At 38.3% G+C, this 14,627-nt stretch overlaps 2 protein-coding genes across 4 annotated transcripts in view; both read right to left on the bottom strand.

Moving 5' to 3' along the window:
- The window catches only part of LOC101049575 (regulator of microtubule dynamics protein 2), a 70,198-nt gene that overhangs the window by 38,832 nt on the left and 16,739 nt on the right, over nt 1-14,627 (bottom strand). The window lies entirely within an intron of this gene.
- LOC141579928 (uncharacterized) lies at nt 12,092-14,386 on the bottom strand (the record flags this gene model as incomplete). Its single annotated transcript, XM_074387823.1, has 1 exon — nt 12,092-14,386. A coding segment is annotated over one exon (1,029 nt), but the record flags the coding sequence as incomplete, so codon positions are not given.

Here is a 14,627-nt window from a genome sequence, read left to right as displayed (position 1 = left end):
TATTAAATCAGATCCTGCCTGTCCTGAAAAGGTTTTCAGGAACTATATAAGGATATATAACATATAAGAGAATAAATCAGAAGTAGTGAAAAAAGAGAAAGGCCAAATGTGAATGAAGTCAATACAAAAAACACATGAACTTTAGATAGTTATATCTTTGCTGCAAAGGATACAAATGCTCTTTATTTTCTAGCGGCCAATGCAATTAGTTTCACAACTTGCAGCTCTCATTAGATACAAACAAAAATACTAACAAAGTAAGTTCTTAAATTTCTTTCATATGCCTTATTAAGAAGACATTACATGAACTGATCTCCAACTTCTTCAATAACATTCTTTCCTAATGGAAACCTTATTCTTCCAATTCCTCAAACCAAAAAACTTGGAATCATCCGTGATGCTTCTCTTTTCTTTCTCCTAAGCAATACCCAGTCTGTTAGCAAACCCTGTTGGTTCTATCCTCAAAATGCATTCAGAATCTGGCCACTTCTTCCCACCTCTCCCCACTACCACCTTGGTCTAAGCCTCCATCATCTCATCTGGATTACTGTAATGGCCTTTTATCACATCTCTTTGCTTTTGTCCTTTACTCTTATTCTCAACACATTAGCAAGAATAATTCAGATCATGTCACTCCTTTGCTCAAAACTCTCCAACAGATGCCCAAATCAGAGTGAAATCCTAAGCCCTTTCAGAGGTCTACAAGGCCTAACATAATCTGGTCCAAAACCTCTGACTTTATCTTCTATCACTTTCCTTCTTGCTCACAGTATTTCAGAAACTCTAACTTCCTTGATATTCCTTGAACACATTAGTCAAACAAAAAGCAATAACATCAATATCAACAAAAAGGATGCCCATGCAAAACCCCATCCTAAGGTGCTCAGAATCAAAGATCAAAGGTAGATAAATCCACAAAGATGAAGGAAAACCAGCACAAAAAGGCTGAAAATTCTGAAACCAGAATACCTCTTCTCCCCAAAAGGATCACAACTCCTTGCCAGCAAGGAAACAAAACTGGATGGAGAATGAGTTTGATGAACTGACAGAAGGTGGGTAATAACAAAAGAAGCATGTTCTAACTCAATGCAAGGAAGCTAAGAACCTTGATAAAAGCCTACGGGAACTCCTAACTAGAATAACCAGTTTAGAGAAGAAGATAAATGACCTGATGGAGCTGAAAAACACAACATGAGAACTTCATGAAGCATACACAAGTATCAACAGCCAAATCGATCAAGGGGAAGAAAGGATATCAGAGACTGAAGATTAACTTAATAAAATAAAGCATAAAGACAAGATCAGAGGAAAAAGAATGAAAAGGAATGAACAAAATCTCCAAGAAATATGAGACTATGTGAAAAGACCAAACCTATGTTTGATTGGTGTATCTGAAAGTGATGGGGAGAATGAAACCAAGTTGGAAAACACACTTCACAATATTATCCAGGAGAACTTCCCCAACATAGCAAGGAAGGCCAACGTTCAAATTCAGCAAATACAGAGAACACCACAAAGATGGTCCTTGAGAGCAACTCCAAGACATAATCGTCAGATTCACCAAGGCTGAAACACACACACACAAATGTTAATGGTGGCTAGACAGAAAGGTCAGGTTACTCACAAAGGGAAGCCCATCAGACTAACAGCAGATCTCTCTGCAGAAATTCTACAAGCCAGAAGAAAGTGGGGGCCAATATTTAACATTCTTTTAAAAAGAATTTTCAACCCAGAATTTCATATCCAGCCAAACTAAGCTTCATAAGTGAAGGAGAAATAAAATCCTTTACAGACAAGCAAATGCTGAGGGATTTGGTCACCACCAGGCCAGACTTACAAGAGGTCCTGAAAGAAGCACTAAATATGGAAAGGAAAAACTAGTACTAGCCACTGCAAAAACATACCAAAATATATAGACCAATGACACTATGAAGAAACTGTATTAACTAATGCAAAATAACCAGCTAGCATCATGATGACAGAAACAAATTTAGACATAGCAATATTAACCTTAAATGTAAATGGGCTAAATTCCCCAATTAAAATACACATATTAACCTTAAATGTAAATTAGTTAAATGACCCAATTAAGAGAAACAGACTGGCAAATGGGATAAAGAGTCAAGACCTATTGGTGTGCTGTATTCAGGAGACACATCTCATATGCAAAGACACACACACACAGGCTCAAAATAAAGGGATGAAGGAATATTTATCAAGCAAATGGAAAGCAAGAGAAAAAAAATAGCAGCGGTTGCAATCCTAGTCTCTGACAAAACAGACTTGAAACCAACGAAGATTAAAAAAACACAAAGAAGGGCACTACATAATGGTAAAGAGATCAATGCAACAAGAAGAGCTAACTATTCTAAATATATATGCTTCCAACACAGGAGCACCAAGATTCACAAAGCAAGTTCTTAGAGACCTACAAAGAGACTTACACTCCCACACAATAATAATGAGAGACTTTAACACCCCATTGTCACTATTAGACAGATCAACAAGATAGAAAATTAACAAGAATATTCAGATCTTGAACCCAGCTCTGGACCAAGCAGAGCTAATGGACATCTACAGAACTCTCTACCACAAGTCAACAGAATATACATTCTTCTCAGCACCACATAACACTTATTCTAAAATCAACTACATAATTGGAAGTAAAACACTCCACAGCAAACATAAAAGAACAGAAATCATAACAAACAGTCTCTCAGACCACAGTGCAATCAAATTAGAACTCAAAATTAAGAAACTCACTCAAAACTGCATAACTACATGGAAACTGAACAACCTGCTCCTGAATGACTACTGGGTAAATAACAAAATTAAGGGAGAAATAAATAAATTATTTGAAACCAATGAGAACAAAGATACAATGTACCAGAATCTCTAGGAGACAGCTGAGACAGTGTTTAGGGGGAAATTTATAGCACTAAATGCCCATATGAGAAACTGGGAAAGATCTAAAATCAACGTGCTAACATCACAATTAAAAGAACTAGAGAAGCAAGAGCAAACAAATTCAAAAGCTAGCAGAAGACAAGAAATAACTAAGGTCAGAGCAGAACTGAAGGAGACAGAGACATAAAAAAAAAACCCTTCAAAAATCAGTGAATCCAGGAGTGGGTGTTTCGAAAAGATTAACAAAATAGATTGACTGCTAGCCAGACTAATACAGAAGAAAAGAGAGAAGAATCAAATAGACACAATACAAAATGATAAAAGGGATATCACCACTGATCCCACAGAAATACAAACTACCATCAGAGAATACTATAAACACCTCTATGCAAATAAACTAGAAAATCTGGAAAAAAACGGATTAAATTCCTGAATACATATACCCTCCCAAGACTAAAGCAGGCAGAAGTAAATCCCCGAATAGACCAATAACAAGTTCTGAAATTGAGGCAGTCATTAATAGCCTACCAACCAAAAGAAAAAAAAAAAAAAAAAAAAAAAAAAAAGCGCAGGTCCAGACAGATTCACAGCCGAATTCTACCAGAAGTACAAAGATGAGCTGGTATCATTCCTTCTGAAACTATTCCAAACAATAGAAAAAGAGGGACTCCTCTCTAACTCATTTTATGAGACCAGCATCATTCTGATACTAAATCCTAACAAAGACACAACAAAATACGAAAATGTCAGGCCAATATCCCTGATGAACATCAATGTGAAAATCCTCAATAAAATACTGGCAAACTAAATCCAGCAGCACATCAAAAAGCTTATCTACCACAATCAGGTCAGCTTCATCCCTGGGATGCAAGGCTGGCTCAACATACACAAATCAATAAAAATCTATCCCATTAACAGAACAAATGACAAAAACCACATGATTGTCTCAATAGATGCAGAAAAGGTCTTCAATAAAATTCAACACCCCTTCATGCTAAAAACACTCAATAAACTAGGTATCAATGGAATGTATCTCAAAACAAAAAGAACTATTTATGACAAACCCATGGCCAATATCATACTGAATGGGCAAATGCTGGAAGCATTCCCTTTGAAAACCAGCACAAGATGAGAATGAGCTCTCATCACTTCTATTCAACTGGAATACTGGCTAGTACTGGAAGTTCTGGCCAGGGCAATAAGGCAAGAGAAAGAAAATAAAGTGTACTCAGATAGGAAGAGAGGAAGTCAAATTTTCTCTGTTTGCAGATGACATAATTATATATTTAGAGAACCTTATCATGTCAGCCCAAAAACTCCTTAAGCTGATAAGCAACTTCAGCAAAGTTTCAGGGTACAGAGTCAATGTGCAAAAATCACAAGCATTCCTGTAAACCAATACTAGACAGAGAGCCAAATCATCAGTGAACTCCCATTCACAATTGCTACAAATAGAATAAAATACCTAGGAATACAACTTACAAGGGATGTGAAGGACCTCTTCAAGGAGAACTACAAACTACTGCTCAAGGAAGTATGAGAGGACACAAACAAATGGAAAAACATTCCATGCTCATGGATAGGAAGAATCAATATCATGGAAATGGCCAGACTGCCCAAAGTAATTTACAGATTCAATGCTATTCCCAAGAAGCCACCATTGACTTTCCTCACAGAATTAGAAAAACTACTTTAAGTTTTATATAGAACCAAAAAAGAGTCCATATAGCCATGACAATCCTAAGCAAAAAGAACAAAGCTGGAGATATCACACTACCTGACTTCAAACTATACTACAAGGCTACAGTAACCAAAACAGCATGATACTGGTACCAAAACAGATATATGGATCAATGGAACAGAACAGAGGCCTCAGAAATAACATCACACATCTATAACCATCTGATCTTTAACAAACCTGACAAAAACAAGCAATGGGGAAAGGATTCTCTGTTTAATAAATGGTGTTGGGAAAACTGGCTAGCCATATGCAGAAAACTGACACTGGACCTCTCTCTTACACCTTATATAAAAATTAACTCAAGATGGATTAAAGATTTAAATGTAAGACCTAAAACCATAAAAACCCTAGAAGAAAACCTAGACAATACAATTCAGACTTGAAGATTTAAAAATAAGATTTTAAACCATAAAAAAACCCTATAAGAAAACCTACACACACACACACACACACACACACACACACACACACACATATATATAAAAGAAAACCTACACAATACCATTCAGGACATAGGCATTGGCAAAGACTTCATGACTAAAACACCAAAAACATTTGCAACAAAAGCCAAAACTGACGAATTTAATTAAAGAGCTTCTGCACAGCAAAAGAAACTATCATCAGAGTGAACAGGCAACCTACAGAATGGGAGAAAAGTTTTGAAATCTATCCACCTGACAAAGGGCTAATATCCAAAATCTCCAAGGAACCAAAACAAATTTATAAGACAAAAACAGAAAACCCCATCAAAAGTTGGTAAACGATATGAACAGACACTTTTCAAAAGAAGACATTCATACGGCCAACAAATATATGAAAATAAACTCATCATCCTTGGTCATTAGAGAAATGCAAATCAAAACTACGATGAGATACCAGTTCACACCAGTTAGAACAGCAATCATTAAAAAAAATCAGGACACAACAGATGCTGGAGAGGATGCATAGAAAGGCTTTTATACTGCTGGTGGAAGTGCAAAGTAGTTCAACCATTGTGGAAGACAGTGTGGCAATTCCTCAAGGATCTAGAACTAGTAATACCATTCGACCCGGCAATCCCATTACTGGGTATATACCCAAAGGAATATAAATCATTCTACTGTAAAGACACATATACACATATGTTTATTGCAGTGCTATTCACAATAGTGAAGACTTGGAACCAACCCAAATGCCCATCAATGATAGACTGAATAACAAAAATGTGGCACATACACACCATGGAATACTATGCAGCCATAAAACAGAATGAGTTCATGTTCTTTGCAGGGACACAGATGAAGCTGGAAACCATTATTCTCAGCAAACTAACACAGGAACAGGAGAACAAACACTGCATGTTCTCACTTATAAGTGGGAGCTGAACAATGAGAACACAGGGACACAGGGAGGGGAACACCACACACCAGGGCCTGTCAGGGGATGGGGTACAAGGGGAGGGGTAGCATTAGGACAAATACCTAACTTAGATGATGGGTTGATGGGTGCAGCAAACCACCATCTACCTATGTAACTAATCTCCATGTTCTGCACATGTATTCCAAAACGTAAAGTATAATTTAAAAAAAAGAAGAAGAAAATGACCCAAATCAACAACCTAAATCAAAATATTAAGAAACTAGACAAAGAACAAACTAAACCCAAAGCTAGCAGAAGAGAGAAAATAAGATTAAAACAGAAATAAACATAGTAGAGAAAAACAATAGAGAAAATCAATGGAACCAAGTTTGTTCTTCAATATGATCAACAAAATTAATAAACCTTTAGCTGGACTAAGAAAAAAGAAAGTATACTCAAATAAATAAAATAAAAAATTAAAGGGGATATTGCTGATTTTATAGAAATAAAAAAGATTATAAGAGAGTAATATGAAGAATTGTGTGCCAGCAAATTGGATAACATAGATAAAATCGACAAATTCCTGGAAATACAAAAACTACTAAGACTGAATCAGGAATAAATAATAACTTGAATAGACTTATAACTAGTAAAAAGATTGAATCAATAATTTAAAACCTCCCAAAAAGGGAACACTCAAATGTTTGGTAGCATTTGACAGGGATGCCATATAATTTGAAGAACATCTGAAGAACAATTAACAGCAGTCCTCCTCAAACTCTTCTAAAACATTGCAGAGAAAGAAACACTTCCGGGCATGGTGGCTAGAGCCTGTAATCCCAGCACTTTGGGAGGCCGAGGCGGGTGGATCATGAGGTCAGGAGATCGAGACCATCCTGGTCAACATGGTGAAACCCCGTCTCTACTAAAAATACAAGAAATTAGCTGGGCGTGGTGGCGCGTGCCTGTAATCCCAGCTACTCAGGAGGCTGAGGCAGGAGAATTGCCTGAACCCAGGAGGTGGAGGTTGCGGTGAGTGGAGATCGTGCCATTGCACTCCAGCCTGGGTAACAAGAGCGAAACTCCATCTCAAAAAAAAAAAGAAAAAAGAAAAACAAAGTTGGAGGTCTCACACCTCCTGATTTTAAAACTTACTACAAAGCTACAGTAACCAAAACAGTGTGGTACAGTGTGGCATAAAGATAGATGTATACACCAGTGAAAGAAAATGGAAAGCCCAGAAGTAAACCACACATGTATGGTCACATGACTTTTGACAAAAGTTCCAAGACGATTCAATGGAGAAAGGGTAATCTCTTCAACAAATGGTGTTAAGAAAACTGGGTAGCCACATATAAAGAATGAATTAAGACCATTACCTAACATCACACACAAAAGTTAACTAAAAATGCATCAAAAACCTAAATATAAAACCTAAAGCTATAAAATTCGTAAAAGAAAACATAGTGCAAAAGCTTCACAAGAGTGGATTTGGCAATGATTTATTGGATATGGCACTAAAAGCATAGGCAAAACAAGAAAAAAATTGATGAACTAGACTACCTCAAAACCTAAAACTTCTATGGATCAAAGGGCACAATCAACAAGTAAAAAGGCAACTCACACATTGGGAGAAAAGATTTGCTGGACACATTAAAATCACCTGCCCTTAACAATGCAGAGGGTGAATGATCACCACATTTCCAAATGAGTTTTTACTGCCCACAGACCAGGAGATTCCTGGGCAGAAAAGTGCCATGAGTTTCCAGTATGTCTGGTTCAGCTGGTGCAGCAGGTCTCCACACAAAAACTCACAAAAATCTGGGCGGCCATTTCAACTGGTGCCTGGAATGCCTGAGAGACAGAGTCACCCATTCAACTGAAAAAAGGGGGCAGAAATGGGGAGCTAGGAGATCTGGCTTGGCAGGTCCCACCCCAACAAAGACTAGCAATCTGACATGCTCTGGATTGAGAGTTTCATAGCAAAAGCAGCAGGACCCTGGATGGTCCAGCTCAGTGTGGGGAAGGGTGTCCACCATTACCAAGGCAGTCCACCACTACCAAGGCAGTCCACCACTACTGACGCAGTTCACCATTACTGAGGCAGTCGGCCATTACTGAGGCAGTTTGCCATTACCGAGGGAGTCTGCCATTACCAAGGCAGACTGCCATTACTGAGGCAGTTCTAACTATGCCTCTGTAAACAAAACCACAAGGAAGTTCACACGGCAGTTGGGCAGAGCCCATGGCAGCTCAGCAATGCCTCTGCTGGCAGACTGTCATTAGGCTACCTCCTTGCTAGGCAGGACATCTCTGAAAAAAGGCAGTAGCATGTCAGGAACTTGTAAATAAATCCCCACCTTCCCAGGACAGAGCACCTGGGGAAAAAGGCAGTTATGAGTTCCGCTGAAGCAGACCTAAATGTGCCTAACCAGCAGCTCTGAATGGAACAATGGAGATCCCAGCTCAGCACTTGAGCTCCTATAAGGGACAGACTGTCTCCTCAAGCAGCTCCCTGACCCCCGTATATACAAAGAGACATCTCATAAAGGAGAGCTCAGGGTGACACCTGGCAGGTATCCATCTAGGACAAAGATAACAGAAGAAGAAACTGGCAGCAACCCTCACTGTTCTGCAGCCACCACAGGTCATCCCCAGGCAAGCAGGGTCTGGAGTGGACCTCCAGCAGTCCTACAGCTGAGGGGCATGACTGTTAAAAGGAAAACTAAAAAACAGAAAGAAATAACTTCAACATCAACAAAAAGGATGTCCACTCAGAGATCCCATCTGAAAGTTACCAACTATAAAGACCACAGGTAGATAAATCAACAAAGACAGGAAGAAGCCAGCCAAAAATGGATGAAAACACCCAAAACTAGAACACCTCTCCTCCCCAAGGAACCACAACTCCTCCCCAGCAAGGAAACAAGGCTGGATGGAGAATGAGTGTGATGAATCGACAGAAACAGGCTTCAGAAAGTGGGTAATAAGAAACCTCTCTGAGCTAAAAGAACATGTTCTAACCCAATGCAAAGAAATTAAGAAACTTGAAAAAAGGTTTGACAAAATGCTAACAAAAATAAAGAGCTTAGAGAAGAATGTAAATGACTTGATGGAGCTGAAAAACACAACACGAGAACTTCACAACGCATAAACAAGTTTCAATAGCTGAATCAACCAAGCAGAAGAAAGGATATCAGAGACTGAAGATTAACTCAATGAAATAAAATGAGAAGGCAAGATTAGAGAAAAAAAAGAGTAAAAAGAAATGAATAAAGCCTCAAAGAACTATGGGATTACGTGAAAAGACCTAATCTACATTTGATAGGCGTATCTGAATGTAACAGAGAGAATGAATCCAAGCTGGAAAACACTCTTCAGGATATTATCCAGGAGAACCTCCCCAAGCTAGCAAGCCAGGCCAACATTTAAGTTGAGGAAATACAGAGAACACCACAAAGATATTCCTCAAGAAGAGCAACCCCAAGACACATAATCATCAAGGTTGAAATGAAGGAAAAAATGCTAAGTGTAGCCAGATAGAAAAGTTGGGTTAATCACAAAGGGAAGCCCATCATATTCACATTGGACCTCTCAGCAGAAACCCTACAAGCCAGAAGAGAGTGGGGACTAATATTCAGCAACCTTAAAGAAAAGGACTTTCAACCTAGAATTTCATATCTACCCAAACTAAGCTTTATAAGCAAAGGAGAAATATAATCCTTTACAAACAAGCAATGGCTGAGAGATTTTGTCACCACCAGGCCTGCCTTACAAGAGCTCCTGAAAGAAGCACTAAACATACAAAGGAACAACCAGTACCAGCCACTCCAAAACGTACCAAATTGTAAAGAGCATCTACACAATGAGGAAAAAGTGTCAACTAACGAGCAAAACATCCAGGTAGCATCAAAATGGCAGGATCAAATTCACACATAACAATATTAACCTTAAATGTAAATGGGCTAAATGCCCCAATAAAAAGACACAGACTGGCAAATTGGATAAAAAGTCAAAACCCATTGGTGTGCTGTATCCAGGAAACCCACCTCATGTGCAAGGACACACATAGGCTCAAAATAAGGAGATGGAGAAAGATTACCAAGCAAATGGAGAGGAAAAAAAAAAAAAAAAAGCAGGAGTTACAATCCTAGTCTCTGATAAAATAGACTCTTCAAACCAACAAAGATCAAAAGAGACAAAGAAGGGCATTACATAATGGTAAAAGGATCAATGCAACAAGAAGAGCTAATGATCCTAAATATATACGCACCCAATACAGGAGCACCCAGATACATAAAGCAAGTTCTTAATGACCTACAAAGAGATTAAGACTCCCACACAATAATAGTGGGAGACTTTAACATTCCACTGTCAGTATTAGATCAACGAGATAGAAAATTAACAAGGATATCCAGGACTTGAACTCAGATCTGGACGAAGCAAACCTAATAGACATCTACAGAATTCTCCACCGAAATCCACAGAATATACATTCTTCTCAGCACCACACTGCAGCTACTCTAAAACTGACCACGTAATTGGAAGTAAATCACTCCTCAGAAAATTCTAAAGAATGGAAATCATAACAGTCTGTCAGACCACAGTGCAATCAAAATAGAACTCAGTATTGAGAAACTAACTCAGAACCACACAACTTCATGAAAACTGAACAACTGGCTCTTGAATGTTGACTGGATAAACAATGAAATGAAGGCAGAAATAAAGACATTCCTCAAAACCAACAAGAATGAAGACACAACCTACCAGAATCTCTGGGACACATTTAAAGCAGTGTCTAGTGGAAAATTATAGCAATAAATGCCCACGTGAGAAGCAAGGAAAGATCTAAAATCGACACACTATCATGAAAATTGAAAGAGCTAGAGAAGCAAGAACAAAAAAACCTCAAAAGCTAGCAGAAGACAAGAAATAACTAACATCAGAGCAGAACTGAAGGAGACAGAGACATAAAAAAACCCTTCAAAAAATCAATAAATCCAGGAGCTTGGCTTTTGAAAAGATCAACAAAATTGACCGCTAGCCAGATTAATAAAAAAGAAAAGAGAGAATAATCAAATAGATGCAACAAAAAACAATAAAGGGGATATCACTACAGATTACACAGAAATACAAACTACCATCAGAATTTACTACAAACAACTCTAAACAGATAAACCAGTAAACCTGGAAGAAATGGATAAATTCCTGGATACTTGCATCTACAAGCCTAAACCAGGAGGAAGTCGAAACCCTGAATAGACCAATAACAAGGGCTGAAGTTGAGGCAGTAATTAATAGCCTACCAACCAAAAAAAGCCTGGGTCCAGATGGGTTCACAGCTGAATTCTACCAGACACACAAAAAGGAGCTGGTACCACTTCTTCTGAAACTATTCCAAACAATCCAAAAAGAGGGAACCCTTCCCAAATCAGTTTATGAAACCAACATCATCCTCATATCAAAACACAGCAGAGACTCAACAGAAAAAGAAAACTTCAGGCCAATATCCATGATAAACATCAACACAAAAATGTTCAATAAAACACTGGCAAGCCCATTGCAACAGCACATCAAAGAGCTTATCCATCATGAACGAGTAGGCTTCATCCTGGGGATGTAAGGCTGGTTCAACATATGCAAGTCTATAAATGTAATCCACCGCATAAACAGAACCAAAGACAAAAATCACATGATTATCTCAATAGATGCAAACCACTGCTCAAGGAAATAAGAGAGGACACAAACAGATGGAGAAACATTCCATGCTGGAGAGGATGTGGAGAAGGCCTTTGACAAAATTCAATAGCCTTTTATGCTAAAAACTCTCAATAAATTAGATATTGACAGAATGTATCTCAAAATGATAAAAGCTATTAATGACAAAACCACAGTGAAGGAAGCATTCCCTTTGAAATCTGGCACTAGACAAGGATGTCCTCTCTCACCACTCCTATTCAATATAGTATTGGAAGTTCTAGCCAGAGCAATCAGGCAAGAAAAATAAATAAAGGGTATTCAATTAGGAAAGGAGGAAGTCAAATTGTCTCTAATTGCAGATGACATGATTGTATATTTAGAAGACCCCATCGTCTCAGCCCCAAATCTCCTGAAACTGAAAAGCAACTTCAACAAAGTCTCAGGATACAAAATCAATGTGCAAAAATCACAAGCATTCCTATACACCAATAACAGACTTAAAGAGAGCCAAATCAAGAACAAACTGCATTCACAATTGCTACAAAGAGAATAAAATACCTGGGAATATAACTAACAAAGAATGTAAAGGACCTCTTCAAGGAGAACTACAAACCACTGCTCAAGGAAATAAGAGAGGACACAAACAGATGGAGAAACATTCCATGCTGGAAAGGATGTGGAGAAACAGGAGCAATTTTACACTGTTGGTGGGAGCATAAATTAATTCAACCATTGTGGAAGACAGTGTGGTGATTCCTTGAGGACCTAGAAATAGCAATTCCATTTGACCCAGCAATCCCATTACTGGTTATATATCCAAAGGATTATAAATCGTTCTATTATAAGGACACATGCATATGTATGTTCACTGCAGCACTGTTTACAATAGCAAAGACATGGAACCAACCCAAATGCCCATCGATGATAGACTGGGCAGGGAAAATGTGGCACACATACATCATGGAACACTAGGCAGCCATAAAAAACAATGAGTTCGTATCCTTTGTAAGGACATGGATGAACCTGGAAACCATCATTCTTAGCAAACTGACACACGAACAGAAAATCAAACACCGCATGTTCTCACTTATAGGCAGGTGTTGAACAATGAGAACACATGGACACAGGGAGGGGAGCATCACACACTGAGGTCTGTGGGGGCGAGCTAGGGGAGGGACAGTGGGCAGTGGGAAGTCGGGGAGGGACAACATGGGGAGAAATGCCAGATATAGGTGATGGGGAGGAAGGCAGCAAACCACATTGCCATGTAGGTACCTATGTGACAGTCCTGCATGTTCTTCACATGTACCCCAAAACCTAAAACACAATAAAATATTTTTTAAAGTATACTATTTCTACTGATTACAGTATCATAAAAGAAGATAATAAACAAAGATAGTAAACAAAAATGTATTACTTTTAGAACGTCCATACATCGAGGGTTGATGTTATTTTCAGATAACAAAAGTATTACAATAGTCACTCAGAAATCTGAGATTAGCCCATCTTTAAGCAGTAAATCTGAAAAAAGCTTGAAACAAAATTATCTTTGACTTCCATAGTCCAAAAACATCAGTAAACTAACTTTCAAAAGTAAAGTAATTAAATTTATACTGCAATGTAGGAATCATTTTCAGAGAATGCAGTGAAGCTTGGTGAGGAAAGGGGAGTTTACAAGCAGCGAATTCTACAGACTATGAAGATGACTGGTGGGAAAACTATTTGAGGTGCCCTTCTAAGAGAGGGTAAAGTCTGAGGAGACCTTATTTTCAGAATTTCAAAAAGTGAAGATCTGTCTTCATCTTCAAAACAAGCTGAAGTTACTTCACTTTCCAATGGGATAAAGCAATCAGAATCTTTATAAGATGAAGAAATTCCAGCTTTATGGAGGAATGACAAAGTTCCACTTTGAGAGGGATGCTGTTGAATCATGACTGGAGAATGATCTGTGCTGTAACTTTCAGAACCAGGAAGAAGGAAATCTTTTAAATCTTTACTTAACTGGCCCTTCTGTTGAATATCAGCGGCAATTCCATCTTGCTGATCACTTGCAAGAGAAAAGAAAGATGATGCATTCTGTTGATAGGAGGCTCTATCAATACTGTTCCGAAAGGCTGGAGAAGTGGTGTTTATTTCAAAATTCTTAAAATTTTTAGTGCTATATTCAGGATCAGAGATGGTTATATGTTTTTGAGCATCATTATTACTTGGGGTTTTAAAAAAGATTTTGATTTCATTTAGATTAAACACACTCTGGCCACTTGCTTGAGGATTAAAAAAAATCGCACTCTTGTAACAGGAAACTGTATTTAGTTTACGGGATGAGAAACGGCTTCTGCGGGACGTAAGGCTACTAAAATGGTCTGAGGAAGATTTTAAATCAGTGAAGTTTGTGTCTTTTTCAGAATCAAAGTTAGCTCTACTTTGCTGCCAGTAAGGGGAAGCATTTCCTTTTTGAAATCTAGCAAATAAAGAACATCTTCTTTCAGAGAAAGATGGACTTGATAGAGACGATAACCTTCTACTTGCTTTGGCTGAATTGACTTTATGTGTCACAGGGGAATAAGATGTTTTATGACCAAGAGATACATTTGCTTGTAAAATAGAAGAAGCTCCATGATGCTGGGTGTCTGTAGTAACTTCATCTTCTGGATAACATCGTTGGAAGCTCTGGTCCTCTCTGCAGCAGCTAGAGTGACAAAAGGGTCAAATGAGAGAAAAAATATAGGGAGCAGAGTGGAGACCTGCCAAGCTTCCTGAAGACTAATATCCACCTTTGGTGGCCACCAATTGGTATTGTTTCCATATCAATACGGAAACAGCAGGTAAGAAGAATACGGGAGCTAAAGTTAACGGTCACAAAGAGGTACCCAAAAGAACGCATAAGTCTAAAAGGTTATCTCTACCTACGCAGTTCCTACTCACACTATTAAACCTTAGG

Source organism: Saimiri boliviensis, chromosome 1 (assembly GCF_048565385.1).
Source record: "Saimiri boliviensis isolate mSaiBol1 chromosome 1, mSaiBol1.pri, whole genome shotgun sequence".
Classification (NCBI taxonomy): Eukaryota; Metazoa; Chordata; class Mammalia; order Primates; family Cebidae; genus Saimiri; species Saimiri boliviensis.
This window is presented reverse-complemented; position numbering and strand designations above follow the sequence as displayed.